Source organism: Tursiops truncatus, chromosome 19, assembly GCF_011762595.2.
Source record: "Tursiops truncatus isolate mTurTru1 chromosome 19, mTurTru1.mat.Y, whole genome shotgun sequence".
Taxonomy (NCBI): Eukaryota; Metazoa; Chordata; class Mammalia; order Artiodactyla; family Delphinidae; genus Tursiops; species Tursiops truncatus.
In genome coordinates, this window is record NC_047052.1 from 50,699,579 (window position 1) to 50,715,860 (window position 16,282).

The 16,282-nt window shown below is 51.8% G+C and overlaps 2 protein-coding genes across 15 annotated transcripts in view; one reads left to right on the forward strand and one right to left on the reverse strand.

Moving 5' to 3' along the window:
• On the reverse strand, positions 1–15,778 carry TMEM143 (transmembrane protein 143). Of its 11 annotated transcripts, none has more exons than XM_073796095.1 (9): positions 15,522–15,778; positions 14,914–15,154; positions 13,468–13,579; positions 11,371–11,603; positions 7,604–7,798; positions 6,277–6,404; positions 4,722–5,001; positions 1,294–1,486; positions 1–620 (listed from the first exon to the last, which is right to left on the reverse strand). In XM_073796095.1, the coding sequence occupies exons 1-9, from the start codon at positions 15,542–15,544 to the stop codon at positions 361–363; spliced, it is 1,665 nt and encodes a 554-aa protein (XP_073652196.1). In that variant the 5' UTR covers positions 15,545–15,778; the 3' UTR covers positions 1–360. The 11 variants fall into 11 exon arrangements, 10 of the variants coding, with proteins under 10 accessions (XP_073652196.1, XP_073652197.1, XP_033701944.1 ...); XM_073796096.1 differs by having other exon boundaries at positions 13,468–13,572; positions 15,522–15,772; XM_033846053.2 differs by lacking the exon at positions 11,371–11,603 and having other exon boundaries at positions 13,468–13,572; positions 15,522–15,764.
• The window catches only part of SYNGR4 (synaptogyrin 4), a 12,928-nt gene continuing 11,542 nt past the window's right edge, over positions 14,897–16,282 (forward strand). The window contains exon 1 of one of the 4 annotated variants that reach the window (XM_073796097.1): positions 14,897–15,015. The gene's annotated coding sequence lies outside the window, so the exon portion shown is untranslated. Of the gene's footprint in view, positions 15,016–15,926; positions 16,058–16,282 lie in introns of those variants that run through there. The other 3 variants (XM_073796098.1, XM_033846059.2, XM_033846060.2) reach the window with 3 other exon arrangements.

Consider the following 16,282-nt stretch of genomic DNA (forward strand, 5'->3'; position numbering starts at 1 on the left):
TCCGCCTCGGTAAACACGATGGGCAGTCTGCCCGGTACAGGCTAAGAAGACAGTGATATATAGCCTCGGGAGGGCACAGTTTAACAGCTGTGCCTGGTGGTTTGTAGCGTTGCACAGCTGTGATTGGCTGGCACCACGTTTAAATGTTTGTGGGGCGGGGGACCAAGATGGAACAGAAGCAGGGCCTAAAAGCTTTGATTGGCTGTTCATCCGAAGAGGGGGGCCTAGCAACAGCAGGCTGCTTTGATGGGCGACTTTGTTTAAGAAAACAGAGTAACGTTAAGTAGTAATGAGTAACTGGAAGTTGTGGAGTGGTGAAGCATCGTAGCCATGATTGACGGCTTGTCGAGGAGGCGGAGCTTAGTTCCCAACCAGCTGGCTGGGCGGGGCGGGACAGAGAGGTTTCGTTAAGGGGTCATCAGTGCTGGGTGGTGCGGCCTTGGGGGAAGTGATAGTAGCCAACGGGTCTAGTTTGGGAAAACCCGGGGGCGGGTACATCCCGATGCTGGGGGTCAGGGCTTGCAGGTGGGCCAGGGCCCGAGTTCCGTTGAAGGCCACGTCACAGCCTGACTGGGCTAGAAGCCAGTTCTCCACCTCCGACTGGAGCCACTGGGAGGTCTCTGCAGAGGGAGGCAGGTGTTGTGAGGAGGTCAGACAGACCTGGAAGGACTGAGAGGGGGCAGCAGGGAGGGCGCAGCACAACGAATAAGAGGGGTCTGGGTTTGGGAGAAGCCTAGGGGAGTGGGACAAAGCCTAGGAGGCTCAGCTTTGGGGCTCTCATCTGGGGACAAGCCAGGGACTCTTGCTCAGGGCACTTACACAGGTAACGGATAAGGGTGTCTTGTAGGAAGTGTTTGGGTTCACGTATAGGAAGAAGCGGACGGGGAGTGGGGAGCATGCCACAACAGGAGCCTGATCCAAGACTCCTATCGAGGTTGAGGTTAGGAGAGGGAAGTCACCCCAGGGAAGAGCAGAAGCTGGGTCAGGGGTCCCGAGTGCTGAATCGGGTTCACCAGTGCGAGCCGGGACTGGGAGGTGGGCATCGTGGGGATGGTGTCTCACTGGGGCAGGGCCACTTGGGACTAACGGTAGTCTCAACCCGGTAGGGGCAGGGTGGAGTTTGCTCCAGGTGGGGCCACGTCTGGTAGTCTCAACCCGGTAGGGGCAGGGTGGAGTTTGCTCCAGGTGGGGCCACGTCTGAGCCGGGCAGCATTGGGATGGGGCGGGGCCTCGCGGGGGCGGGGCTGAAAAGGGGCGGGGCAGTGTGGGGCCACCTGGCACTCGCAGTCCTACCTTCTTCCGGCTGCCCCTGCGTCCCCCGGGGCCGCCGGGCCAGGAAGCTATGCGCCAGCATCACCTCCTTGGTGTGCTCGTCCTGCGCGCGCAGGGCCAGGGCGCTGAGCAGCTCCGAGTTGTTGGACGTGCTGCGGTAGTAGAGCATGTGCGCCAGCTCCAGCGCCTGCACGTTGCGCCGCTGTCCGAACATCTGCAGGCCAGACGAGATCCGGGAGGGTCAGGGCCGTGCTGGGGCTCCACACACACACTCCCCAACCCACCCAGCACGCACCCTCACCCATATACACACCCCTGGGTCACTTACGCTGGTACAGTCCTTCCCGAGGGCTCCAGGGACCTCCCCAGACGTCTTCGGTTCAGGTCCCCAGGACTGGGGCCTGGGTATTTGGATGTTTAACCCACATGCTCTCGCCCCTGGTTTGCTCATTTGAGCCACGTATTAATGAACGTGTTCGAGGATTTCCGGACCACAGGAGTTTTAGTGTCGGCACTTTTTGTTACAATGATTTTTTTTTTTTAATCCTTATCGTCTAGACACCTACTGAAGTGTTCCCAGATGACGCGTGCAGGATCTGCTTCAAAATAATCCAATGGTCGGGGAGGCGGTCTTTAGGTGAAACCTGATTGACCGTCGCTACCTGTTGACGCTGGTGCTGGCTACAAGGAAGCTTATTATACTATTCTATTTCTGCATCTGTTTGCACTTTTCCATAATTAAAAAAAAAAGGTTTTAAATGTTAAATTGTCAAAGAGAAGTGTTAACAGACAACAAATACTTGATGAGCCGTTTTCAGAGAAGAAGGGAGGGAGCGCCAGGTCTGGGGCCCAGCTGTCTATTGGCTGCCCCCCTTCCCCACCAGGAACAGCACATGCAAAGGGAGAGAAGAAAAGAGAAGCGGGGGGGGGAGGAGCTACAAGTATATTTTGGTAGAGCTGAAGCTTAGAATTGTGTCAGATGAGGCTGGGGAAGCAAGGTCTCCGATGCCAAGTTGTGAGCAAGGGAGAAGCAGGGCCAGCCCCGGGGCCAATGGGGATGGGCCGGAGGGGACCAACGGGGGGGCTAGGAAGAGGGTCTGAGCTGGAGCCAGGATAGAGGAAAGGAGATGGGCACAGAGACTTGGAGAGGGGGGGCAGGAAGGATGGGCTGAGGACTGACGGGTTGGGGGGCAGGGCCAGGGCGACTTCCAGGGGTCTAACCAGTGACTGGGGGACAACGGGGTCAACCACAGATGGAGAACCAGGAGGAAGAGCAGGTGTGGGAGAGATGCTGCCCTCCACCTGGCCAGCTTGGCTGCTTCAGGCTGAGCACAGAGCACCCCGATCTAGGAGATGATGGGGAGCTGCTTGTGGAAACCACGGAAGTGGACGAGATCTCTCGTGGGTGGAGGGGTGGAAGGAGAAAGAGGGACGTGTACCCTGCGGCAAAATCAGCCTCCCAGGTGTTTGATCTGAGCATCTGTCCCAAGACGGGGAACTCGGGAGGACAAGGGGGTTTAGGGGAAGATGGATGCTGTGCGGGCAGCTGGACAGAGGCCAGGGAGACCCACATTTAAGGCATGGAGGGAGTTCCCTGGTGGGCTAGTGGCTGGGATTCAGTGCTTTCGGCGCCATGGCCCAGGCTGAATCCCTGGTTGAGGAACTGAGATCCCACAAGCCAAATTAATAAATAAATAAATGATAAAGTTAAGGCATGGGGGCTCAGCCTGGGGCATGGGAAACTGTCTAAGGGATGCAGTAAATTAACTAGTGAACTGGGTTTAAAACCGGGTGCTTCAGAGCCCAAGAGGCTCAGGACCCTCCACCCCCACGGGCCACTGAGAGGTAACACGGATGGTCCTCCCTGGGCTAGAACTGTGTATGTCCTCCCCAGAGCAGCTCGGCACCCTCCCCTCTGTTGTCCGTGGTTGCCACACACCCTCTATGCTTACAGCCCTTCCATAGCCCCCTGCCCTGAGGATGAAGTCCAGGGCCACTGCCTTGGCATTCAAGGCCCTCGCCACTCCCTCTGCGGCCTCGCTTCACCACGCTGCACCCCAGACTCCATCACTGTGAGATCCCCCCAAGCTGTGCTCACCCAGCCCCCTGAAAGGCTCAATCCCCGCCTTTCAGAGCTTCCCTCCAATCCCACTGGACCCTTGGTTCTAGGTAGGAAGTGCTCCCCCCACCCCTGCAACCCTCTCAGCCAGTGCAGGCTGGTTATTATCTGTGGGATTTATTAACCAACCAGGCTTCCTACGAGCCCATTGGGATGGCTGAAAACAGCCTGAAAACCAAGGAGCCAGCAAGTAAGTGATCGGGCACAACAGTAACTTCATGCCAGTCCACGTTCCTGGGGCCAATGCCACCCCTGGGGAGAATCAGTAAAAGGCAGCCCCTTGAGGCCACCTCAGCCTCGAGACAGAGCTCGCGGCTCAGCAAGCAAAGCACAAGCTGGATTCCAACCCCCAGCTGTCCCTTCGGCCACGTATCCTTGGATGGTGAACAACCTGCACAACTGGATGAGGCGGCCCTGCGCTCACATGTAGCGGAATCAGGAAGGGAGCTTGTTAATAATACAGGCCCTGTTCCCAGAGTTTCCAATTCAGTCCATATGGGCTAGAACACAGGAGGCTGCATTTATAAAATAGCTCCCCTGGTGATAGTGACACCTGGCCAGGATGGGGAAGCCCAGACTCAGGAGACAAGAGCACAGTCAGTAATAACAGTAATAATGGTAATGGCGAACTCTCATATAATGCCTTCTGTACTATGTGCCAGGCTCTGTTTTCCGCACTGTAGTATGCGCATCAATTCATTTACTCCTCACAACAACCCCCACTGTCATCTCCACTTTAAAGAGGCACAGAGAGGTTAAGCAGCTTGTTCAAGGTCACACAGCTAGGGACTTCCCTGGAGGTTCAGTGGTTAGGACTCCACGCTTCCACTACAGGGGAATGGGTTCGATATCTGGTCGGGGAACTAAGATCCCACATGCCATGCGGTGTGGCCACCAAAAAAAAAAAAAAAAAAAGCTAAAAAAAAAAGGTCACACAGCTAGAACACGGTAGAACTAGATTCAAACCCAGGCAGTCTGGTTCTAAAACACACACCCTTCCCACGTCACTAAGCATGCAGTGAGTGGCCGTGAACACTTGTATCCCACTAGCCACATGCCAGCCCTGTATCCAGTGTTCCTCACAGATTCACTCATTTCCTCCTCACAACAGCCCTACCAGGCAGGTCTTGCTATTATACCCATTTTCCAGATGAGGAAATCGAGGGACAGAGAGATCAAGAAACCTGCCCAAGGTTGTGTTGAGTAAATAAGGAAAGGAAAGGAAGCACAGCACGAAGCAGGAATAATCCACAAAAAGAGAAATAAAACGATAGGGTGGCCTGACCTGGCTGAACACCAAGGAGCAGGCTTGGTGGGGTGGGCCGCTTACCTTGGAGGCCCGCAGGCCCATGAAGGCAGTGAAGAGCAGCAGCAGCAGGGAGGTGGCCATCTTGAGGTCGGAGAGCACCACCATGCCCACATTGACGAAGAACACCACACCCGAGACGACCAACGTGAAATTGAGCAGGGCCCGCTGTAGGGTGGGCGTGCGCACCTTCAGCTCGGGCAGCAGCTGCTCCAGGCCCTCCAACGGTATGTCCTTGAAGCTCTTCAGCACCAAGTGCCCCCGCTTCGCTCGGGCTGCTAGCACCACCCGCTTAAAGTATCTCCTGATGGCCAGAGATGGAGGGGCAACGATGGTCAGGACCACCCCAGGGCGCCCCACTCCAACCCTAGGACACTCTCTCTGGCTCTGTAGTCACATCATCATTTTAAAAGCTAATTAACAATGGTGGGAGGAAAGTCAGACATAAGTGTCCAACAATAAGGGGTCAGTGACATGATACAATCCCTTATTATTGGACACATAGGTTGCTTCTGATTTTAAGAACTTGAAAAATGAGAGCTAAGATTCTTTAGTTAATTATCTTTTTTATTATTTGTTAATTGAAGTATAGTTGATTTACAATATTGTGTTAGTTTCCTGTGTACAGCGAAGTGATTTAGTTGCACAGGGAGTTTATTACTTTAGTTAATTTTCAAATTCAAATTCTGTACATATTTCAGAGTATCTGCTAGGTGCCAGGGAGTGCTATTTAGCTCTGGAGAGACAACACTGAATTTGTGGAGCTGCCTTTGTTGAGCTTATGGTCCAGCATGAGAGACAGATAATTAAACACAGAGTCTGCGCGTATAAGTATGTCCTTGGAATAGATTCCTGGAAGTGGAACTACTGGTTTAAGGGATATAACAGACTTTTTGTCTTTGTTTTTTTTTGTTTTTTTTTTTTGTTTTTTTGCAGTACGCAGGCCTCTCACTGTTGCGGCCTCTCCCATTGCGGAGCACAGGCTCCGGACGCGCAGGCTCAGCGGCCATGGCTCACGGGCCCAGCCGCTCCGCAGCATGTGGGATCTTCCTGGACCGGGGCACGAACCCGTGTCCCCTGCATCGGCAGGCGGACTCTCAACCACTGCGCCATCAGGGAAGCCCTTGTCTTTGGTTTTTGTTGTGTTTTGTTTTTGGATTCGTAACTGTATTTGATACACTGATTTCCAGAAGGATTGGGTGACTGACAGGTCCATTGGCTGACTGTGAGAAGGTCTGGCTCTCCTGACCCTACTCTGTATTTGAATATCTATTAAAAACATAATGTTCATCAGAATCCTGGCGGTACCACTTTTTCAGAATTTGGTCTTCCCTCTCTGAGCCTCAGTTTTCCTCATTTGGAAAATGGAGAAAAATGTCCTTACCCTTTCTCTTCCCCTGGGAATTGTAGTTCTTACTTCTCCTTAGAAAGAAAAGGCAGTATTTGATTCACCTCTCCCCCTTTCTTGGCTTCCCACCCGGGTCCCAGACACCCAAATCCAGACACTGACCTGTCAGTCCCCTCTCGACTCTAACCTTGCTCCCTCTCGCTGTAGCTGGGGAACCAAAGGCCGCCTCACCTCTCTGCAGGGGGCGACTTGAAGAAGCCATGCTTGAAGCCCACGCTGGACTTACGGGGCATCTGCCCGACTCGCTGGCCCAGGGCCCAGAACTGCATGTAGATATACTGGTCCAAATTTATCGTCACCTGCCAAGGGGGAAGAAGGAAACAGGGGCAGCTGAGCATAAGCTAGGGTGTGAGTGTGGAATACTCGAATTAGATGCCCCTGCCCCCGATGATCCCCTGCCCCACTTCCCAGGCTTATCATCACCCAGTGTGTAGGCAGAACAGCCATGTATGGTTGTTCATGTTGTATACTGCACAAGGGCACACCACCCAAGATGGTGCCATTCACATCACAGTCATCTTTATTACCGTATTTCCTAGAATCTAAGATGCCACTGATTTTAAGATACTCTATAATTTATTATTTTATGAAGCAACTAAAAGGGAAAATATATTGCCAATTAAACTATTTCACACTACCCCCCCCTTGTAAGTCACATCCCAATTTCAGAGACAGTAAAGTATGACTTCAGAAAAAAAGCACATCTTAAAAATCACTAAAATGTGGAAATCTGGAAGATTTTAGTATTTTTGTTATAATTTTGTTGACTTTCTTTTTTCTTTTGGCCGCACCCCATGGCTTATGGCATCTTCTTAGGTTCCTGACCAGGGGTGGAACCTGCACCCCAGCAGTGAAACCGCTGACTCCTAACCACTGGACTGCCAGGGAATTCCCTAATTTTGTTGACTTTAATGGTATTTTGTACTGATATTATTTATTATAGTCAGCCCTCCATATCCGTGAGTTTCACATCATTGATTCAACCAACTACGGCATGGAGAAAAAAATTTTTTAATTCCAGAAAGTTCCAGAAAGCAAAACTGGAATTTTCTGTGTACCACCAACTACTTTACATAGCATTTACACTGTATTAGGTATTATAAGTAATCAGAGATGACAAAGTATGCAGGAGGATGTGCATATATATAGGCAAATACTATGCCATTTCACATAAGAGACTTGAGCATCCGGGGATTTTTATATCTACAGGGGTCCTGGAACCAATCCCCCCCATACCAAAGGACAGCTGTATTGGTTTTCTGGCAAATGGTGATAAAGTCTCTAGTCCTAAGAAGACCTGTATCTTATGATACTTTTCCAACAGATGGCAGTGAAGTGACCTGAGAAAGAGGCACCTTTTTCTAATTCACCAAAGGTGCCACAAGTGCTGGTGCCCTGTGCTCAGGACTACAACTCCCAGCAGGCTCTGCTTCCCAAAGACTCCACCCCTACCCCAAGGCATCCTGGGAGTTTTGGTTCTCCTCTGGAAGACAAGCACCTGGACCACATCCTGAGGGTGATGGACCACCAGAGCATAGGCCAGGGTGTCCTCTGAGAGCGGGGAGAAGTTGGCCTGGGCCAGCAGGGGCTCCAGAGCCCGAAGAACCTCCTGTTCATTGGACAGACGCTGGGGGTCTGTAAGTGAAGGCTGCTCAAGGGTCTCCCTGTCAGGGTTGATGGGGTCATACAAGGCCTGAGGAGAGAGTCAGAGAGAAGAAAAATGAGCTAGGTCACTGCATGAGGGATTGTGGGTACACATAAGGATGTTCCTGGCCCCATCCTTTAAATGATGGGGTACCCCATGGCTTGATTCTAGGCCCTCTTCCCTTCTCTTCCCTCAAGCTCACTCTAAGTCGCCTCGCCATCCCCTTGCCCTTAAACACCACCTCTGCGCAGATAACTACCTAACCCACATCTCCATTTCGGACCTCTCCTCCAAGTTCCAGACCTAATACCCATTTCCAGTGCATGAGCTCTGTCCTCCCCTTCTGCCACAGTAATAGAGGTGAAGGTGGCCACGGGGCTGCCCAGATAGACTACATTTCCCATCTTCCTCTGAGAGGCTAGGTGTGGCTAGGAGAATTCATCAATAGAATGTGAGCAGAAGTGACAGGTACACCTTCTCCCTCACTTCTTGCCCCCCCTGCACTTTACACTCTTTCCTTGTTCTACCAGCTTAGAATGCTCTTCTGCCTACAACCCAGTTCTGAGCCCACAGAGATGAAGACTGTGCCCTAAGGGGATGGCAGAACAACAAGATGGAAGGAACTTGGATCCCGGCATCATCTCATGTGGAACAGAGCTGCCTATCCACCTTGGCCCACTTACCACAAGGCTGTTAAGTGGGAGAGAAAGAATCCTCCACCTCCTTTAAACTATTGCCTTATGGGGTCTGCTTGTTATAGCAGCTAAGCCTTTATAGGAACTAATACAAACTCTCCACTTGACATTTCTTTAGGGATGTCACAGTTGCCTCAAATCCAACATCAAGCCCACAAAATAACATCCTCTAATCCCTATCTTCCAACAAAATAACAATTCGAGGTGTCCCCTCCCAAAGGTACCAGACCTAAATTGTACCATTGTAGATGCTGCAGACCTAGACATTTATCATCTTTTCATAAGGAAATAAAGGGTATAGAACAGCACCATCCAATAGAACTTCCTGCAATGATGGAAACATCTCCATGTGCACTATCCAATAGGTTGCAGCTGGCCACAGATGGCCACTGGGCACTTGAAACGTGATGGATGTAATTGAGGAATGGGATTTTAAATTGTTATTTAATTTCAATTATTTCAAATTTACACAGCCACGTGTAGATAGTGACTATCATATTAGACAGCCCCAGGCTAGGGTAAGGGGTGCTTTCTTCTAATTTGCACATAGACCCTGGTACAGACATCAAGGTCAGTGTGGACATCCACTCACACAGACCCTCGCCTTCACAGCCTGAATTCATCCCTGCACAGGGGGGGAGAGTGTCTGACTCATGACCGTCCCCACCACCCCGCTCTCAGGCCCTCTATGTCCCACACTGGGGTCCTGAAACTCCTCCCCAATCCCCTCCCCCACTCCACCCCACGGTGCCCCCCATCTTCTCCATCTCAGAAGAGGCCAAGCCCATCCTTCCAGGTGCTCAGGCCCAAAGCCTTGGGTCACCCTGGACTCCTCTCTTTCTCCAGCCCATCAGCAAATCCCGATGGCACCACACTCAGAATATTGATAGATCCAGAATCTGAGCACTTCTCACCCCCTGGACTGCTGTGGTGGCCTCAGTGCAGGACTCCCAGCTCCCAGCTCCCATCTCCCATCCTCACCCCCGTCTGTTCCCGGTACGGCCACCAGAGGGCGCGTGTCGTCATCTAAATCTGCTCACGCCTATTTTCTGCACAGAGCCCTCCCCTGGCTTCCACCTCACCTAGAGTCAAAGCAAAGTCCTCACTGTGTCCCACAAGGCCCTGCAGGATCTGGCCCCGGGTCCCCTCTTTGACTTCATCTTCAGCCCTGTCCCCCTTGGGCACTCAGCTCTAGCCCCACCAGCCACCTTGCTGTTCCTCCTTACACACCATGCACACCCCTGCCACAGGGCCTTTGCACTTACTATTCCCACAGATCTCCATATGGCTCACTCTGGCCTCCTTTAGGTCTCTGCTCAAATGTCACCCCCTCACTGAGGCCTTCCCTGACTACCCTACCTAAAATTGCAAAAATACCTCTGATTTCTTTTTCTTCTTAATTAGGGTTACCAGATTTAGCCAAAAAGAAATAAAATGCAGGACATCAAGTTAAATTGGATTTTCAGATCAACAACAAATAATTTTTTAGTTTAAGTATGTCCTATGCAATATATAAGGATTATATTACATGGACATAATTATACTTAAAAAAAAAAACTATTCATAGCTTATCTGAAATTCAAATTTAACTGGGTATAGAAGGTTGAATAGTGTCCCCTAAATATTCATGTCCCCTTGGAACCTCAGAATATGACCTCGGGCTTCCCTGGTGGCACAGTGCTTGAGAATCTGCCTGCCAGTGCAGGGGACACGGGTTTGAGCCCTGGCCTGGGAAGATCCCACATGCTGTGGAGCAACTAATCCCGTGTGTCACAACTACTGAGCCTGTGCTCCAGAGCCCACGAGCCACAACAACTGAGCCCGCATGCCACAACTACTGAAGCCCACATGCCTAGAGCCCGTGCTCCGTAACAAGAGAAGCCACAGCAATGAGAAGCCCACGCACCGCAATGAAGAGTAGCCCCTGCTCGCCACAGCTAGAGATAGCCCGCGTGCGGCAACAAAGACCAAATGCAGCCAAAAATAATAAAAATAAAATAAATTAAAAAAAAAAAGAATACGACCTCATTTGGAAATAGGGTCTTTGCAGGTATAATTAAGGTAAGGATCAAAGTGAGATCATACTGGATTAGGGTGGGCCCTAAATCCAATGAGAGTGTCCTTATAAGAGACAGAAAAGGACACACAGAGAAGAAGGCAATGTGAAGATGGAGACAGAGATTGGAGTGATGTGTCCACAAGCCAAGGATTGCCGGCACCCACCAGAAGCTGGGAGAGAAGCATAGGATGGTTCCCTTCCTCCGAGCCTCCAGAAGAAACCAACCCTGCCAACAACGTGATTTTGGACTTCCAGCCTCCTGAGCTCTGAGAGAATAAATCTCTTGTTTTACGCCACCCAGTTGATGGTAATTTGCTATGGCAGCAGTAGGAAATGAGTAAACTGGGTGTTCTGTACTTTATCTGGCACCCCTATCCATGGTACTTAGCACCTCTTAACATATTTTACTTCTTTACCTTGTCAAGGGTCTGTCTCCCTCACTAGAACATGACGCCATGAGGCAGATACACACATCTCAGGCTCACCGCTGTGTCCTGGGGGCTGGAACCATTCGGGGGACACAGTAGGTGCTCAGTAAATATCTAGTGAGTGAATTCAATGAATAAATGCGTAGGAGAAAGGAGGAGCAGAGAGAGGTCACCTACCAAGGTCACCCGCACGCCTAGTGAACGACAAAGCTGGCGCCTGAACTGGGCTCTTCTTGTTCTTTGCCTGGTTCCTCAACGGACTTAGGTCACCAGCAAATGGTCACCCGGTGTGTCTCACTCACCTTTGGTGCTTCTACCCAACCCTCTCAGTGTCTCCATTTAAAATCTGCTGCCTCAGTGAGAATGTCTGTCTTCACTGTATATTCTTTCTGTTTCAATATATTTAAATGTTTATATAATAATATATTTTTAAATAACTTTTTTAAAAAGTGCCCCGAAGAAGAGCTTGGAGGCCAGGAGACAGGGGTGCAAATCCGAGCTCTGCCGCTTGGGACCTGTATGATCTTGGGCACATCTGGGCCCTCTTGGAGCTTCAGTTTCTGCTTCTGCAAATGGGGCTGATGGCAGCTGCTCCTCGGTTCTGCAGGAAGGAGTTGACGAGCCTGACACAGAGGGGCCGATGTTGCCCCTCATCGAAGCAAAGAGGAGAGCTATAGGGGGGCAGGAGTGGTAAAGGGTTAACTCGGCAGGCCTGGGTTGTCCAAACCCTGCACATTCCAAAGAACTGGTGGGCTCCTGGGAGGGAACCTCTAAGCCCTTGGACTGTCCTGCCTGATGGGAGTATCTTGGTTTACCAGGGGCTTGGGCCACACCTGATAGTCTGTGCTAACAATGTGATTCATGGTGGGGTCATGAAGTAGCAGTGTGACCTCTGGAGGGGCCGGAGACTAAGTAACTAAGATCAGCCACGTAGGCAGTCAGCCACGCCTGCCTGACCAACCACCAATAAAAACCCTGGACACCAAGGCTCAGGTGAGCTTCCCTGGTGGGTGATACCCTGCGTGTTGTCATGCACCACTGATGAGAGAACGAAGCACTGTTCCTCTGACTCTGCTGGGAGAGGACAACTGGAAGCTCTCACCTGGTCTCTCCCGGACCCCGTCTCCTTGCCTTTTTCCTTTGTGATTTTGTCTGTTCTCCTTTTGCTGTAATAAACTAGTACTGGGAGCATAACAGCTTTACTGAGCTCTGTGAGCCCCTCGTGAAAATCAGTGAATCTGAGGGTGGTCCTGGAGATGCCCAACACAAGATCCGAGAGCAGGAGGAGGATGCTGAGAATTTGGCTTCCACCGTTTCCTGGAGTTCGGCTTCTCTCTGACTTCTCCTTGTCCAGCCCCCTCACTGCTTCCAGTTCCCCTTCCCGACCTCCGGACTGGCACTCACTCCTCAGGACTAATCCCTGTGGTGGTTGCATGCAGTACCATCTAGATACTTCCAGGGTTATTTCTTAGCCCAGCCCCTTCCCTTGACCTCCAGCCTGTGGGCATTCAAGTCCCTCTCTCTACCGGGCTGTCCAATAGGCAGCTCAAATTTCTGAGTCCAAAACTGAGCTCTCAATCTTCCCCACAGACCTGTCTCCTGCCCCCGACTCTGTCTTCCACGTCTCAGTAAGTGGCAGCTGCATCCTTCGGGAGGAGCAGACCTGAACCGCTGGAGGCCCCCTTGACTCCTCTCTCTCTCAAGGCCCCACCCACACAGCTGAATGCTGATGCCTTCGGACCATTAGCAACGTCTGACCACTTTTCACCACTTCCACTGCTATTACCCTTGTGGGAGCTGCCATTATCTCTCACTTGGACAACATAATAGACTCTTTAATAGATCTCCCTGCCTCTGACCGTCTTTTCCCTACATGGCAGCCAGAAGGATCCTATTGACACCCAAATCAGCTCATGACCCTCCTCTGCTCAGAGCCCACCTGCGGCGGCTCCCAGCTCACTTAGCATAAAAGCCAAGTCCTCTGCATGGCCCACAAGGCCAGGCACAATTTTCCCCCACTCCTTCTCTGCTCTCACCTCTTGCCCTCTCTCCCTCCAGCCAGTGGTCCCATTGCCATTCCCCCAACACTCCAGGCCCTCTCTCACCTCAGGGCCTTTGCACTTGCTTTTCGCTCTGCCTGGAATGTCCTTCCCCAGACACCCACGAGGCTCGCTGCATCGCTTCCCTCAGGTCTTAACTCACCTGTCACCTCCTCAGAGAAGGCTTCCTTGACCACCCTGTCTAAAACAGGTGCCCTTCTCGTCCCTTTCTATTCCACCTTCAATAGCACTTACAACTCCTGGGTATCATATTTTACAATTATTGATTTATCATCTCCCCAATTGGAATGTCACTTCCACAAGGGCATGGCTTCATCTCTTCTGCTTACTGCTGCATGGCTTCATCTCTTCTGCTTACTGCTGCATTGCCAGTGCTTAGAACAGGGCCAGGCTCCAAGTAAGCCCTCAGAGAATTTTTGCTTAATGAATGGATAAGCAAACAAGGATGACAGGGCCAGAGGGGCCCTGTCCTCACCTGCAGCTGGGCCAGGATGTGATGGTAGTGGAACAAGGTGCAAAAGTTCACGTGGGCCACGAACTCCTCCAAAGCCGCCTTCTCCGCAGGACTGGAATGGAACTCCTGTTACCTCGGGAAGCAAAACTTCTCTTTAGGCCTCTCCCTACTTCCTCATGGGGAGGAATTCTTTCCTGGGCAACCCAGACAGAAAATCAGAGCTCTGGGCTCTTTAAGATTTGGGCGTGTTTTAGAAGGGACAAGGGTTGATCAATTTCACTGGCCAAGTAACTGAGGTAGCTCCAGAGAGTGAAAAACAGATGACTTGAAGAGCTAGATGTTCAGGTTCCCGCTTTGACACTTACTGGCCAGGAGTCACTCCTTATTTGTGTGCCAGGCGCTGTTTGCTGGCATGATATCATCCTCTAGAGGATGCAAGGAGGTTGATGGAATTATAACCCTCATTATTCAGAGGGGACACTTAGATTCAGAGAGGTCACTTGCTGAGGGCTACACTGTCTGTATAAAGAAAAGCTGAGACTACAATCCAGGCCTATCTGACTCCAGAGCACACATACTTAACCACTTCTTTATGCTTCCTATCTCGGTGCCCGGGGTGAATGTCATCACTTCTCTGAGCCTGTTTCCTTATCAGCAACAGAGGATCATACCCTCTTTCTCAAAAAAGCAATGGTGAGAATGTGATGTGATTATGTGTGTCCGTATATATACACGTGTGTTTATGTGTGTGTACATATACTTTTGTGTATGGATAAAGCCCAGCACAGGACTTAGTCCATACAGGTGTTTAATCAATAATTATTAAATGAATGAATGATAATACAGGATAATCACAAGTATGATGGCAACAGTGGGGTAAGCTGTTAGGGTCGAGCAAGTGCTACTTGCCTTCCCTTGTCCCCGCCCTGCTGTGGAGTCAGATCTGGGCCACTAGTCATGACCTTGGGTGAGTCACTGACCTTTTCCTGATTCAGTTACCTCATTTGTAAAATGAGAATGATGGTGGTACCTCTCTTATTGGGTTGTTCAATAATTCAATAATATGTGGGAAATGTTTAGCACAGTGCCATATAATAAGAGCTCTGTGTGATATCATTATAATTATAGCTTCGTGGGTATAATAATTATTATTAGGCAGTAGTAATAGTAATGATGAGGATGATTATTATACCCATTTTGTAGAGGGAAAAACCATGCCCCAGTGAGTGCTTGTTCCAGCCCCCAGAACAAGCTGGAGTCCGGAACTGCTGCGGCACCTATCTGCATCTCAAAGGTCAGTCCCCTGCATTCCAACTCACTCCACGCCCACCTGGGCCTATAAAGGGAATAGGAACTACAACTCCCAGGGGGCTCCAAGGCAGCCCTCTATAGCATGAAGGGCTGTACCGCCGCGAGGCCTGCCGGGATTCGTAGTTCCAAGGCTCTTGGACCCGGGGCGGGCTGTACCTTTATCAGGAGGCGGAGCAGCTGCTCTTTGGAGAACGGGATGAACCGCTCGCGGTACTGCTGGGACCAGTTGCGGGGTTCCGTGAGGTTCCACATCTTGCGGTACTCCCCCATCTTGGCCGCCAGCGATGACAGGGCCCGGGGGTGGTCGAGGAGCGCGGGCAACAGGGGCCATACTCGGACCCTGGATCCCCAGAACCCTCGGGTCACATGCAGCATGGCCAGACCCTTTCCCCGCAGCCTAAACGAGGGAAATGGGCATAAGTCAATGGTCATCTGGGGGTAAAGGCGCCCTCTCCACCTCCGTGTCCCAACTTCCAGGGGCCGTTTCTACCCCAGTAAGGGCTCAGAGCCCATCCGCCCGCCTCGTAGGCCCTTGCTGTGCGTCCCCTCCCACAGTGCTCAGTTGGCCTGAGTCCTAGGCAGGGGTCAGAGGTCTTCAAGTCCTGGAGCGTATTGCGGTCCCAGAAGCCCTGTGGTGGCACAACTAGTCTCTGCGGGGTCTAGGCGGCAGGTGGATCTTAAGCGCATAGGATATGCTCGGAAGGCTACATAGGGGTGCAGGGCCGCCCATCCCCGGCTAGGCAATCCTTCACCCTTTCCCTCACCTTAGCCAACGTTCAACTGTCATTGAGCCTCCTGCGCATGTGCAGAAAAGCGTCCTGGGCCTTCGAGGTTCGGCTTCAGTCCGCAGTAAGACGCATGCGCAATGCCTAGGTCATTGAGAGAGGTCCATTTCCTTCTTCTAACGCCCTGTGTCGACTGCGCACGCGCAATCTGCCTGCCTCGCTCCACAACTCGCTTTCCTCGGACTCGGCGCATGCGCTGCAGAAGTATCTCCTTGTCCAAGAGCTTCAAAGGGAAAGGGGCGGGGCGGGCGCCAGACTCCCGGGACTTCCGGGACCGTGCAGGGCTTCCGCGAGCTGCCTGCCAACGGCGGGCGGCCCAACGTCCGCTGAGGCCACGCCCCTGCTCCTGTCAGCTCCAGAGTGGGTGGGGAAAGAGAGGGGGCGGGGCTTTGGCTCAGCCAATCAGCTCCAGCAGAGAAGGAGCGAAAAGGCGGGAAAAAGAGGAACCAAGAGAAGGCTGAGGTGGTGCCACGACCAGGAGGGGAAGGTGGGCGGAAGGAAGAGCGGTCCTCCAGGTGACGTTGACCCGGCCTCCAGAGTAGGGGTGACCCTTTGTCAGGCAGCATCACCCCCAAGTGTCACCACCCCCATTCCACGTCCTTAAAGGGAAGACCCCGATTCTCTGAAGGTAGCTTAGTGCCGGGGGCACGGCCTCCTCATTCTGAGGGGGCAGCTGAGTTCCGAGCCCATGTTCCCTACACATCTGAGGTCCAGACCCCCGACTTGAGGAAATGCACTTT

What these genes read in the sequence shown, in the direction of transcription:
- TMEM143 (XM_073796094.1), bottom strand. Translation starts at nt 15,189, where the DNA reads ATGACCATTGACTTATGCCCATTTCCCTCGTTTAGGCTGCGGGGAAAG. An exon ending in TCGGGGCACTTTTTAAAAAA is followed by an intron (nt 7,799 to 11,370) that starts GTTATTTAAAAA and finishes CTCTCTCCTCAG; the next exon opens with GCCTTGTATGACCCCATCAA. An exon ending in GCAGGGGCAGCCGGAAGAAG is followed by an intron (nt 621 to 1,293) that starts GTAGGACTGCGA and finishes CTCCCTCTGCAG; the next exon opens with AGACCTCCCAGTGGCTCCAG.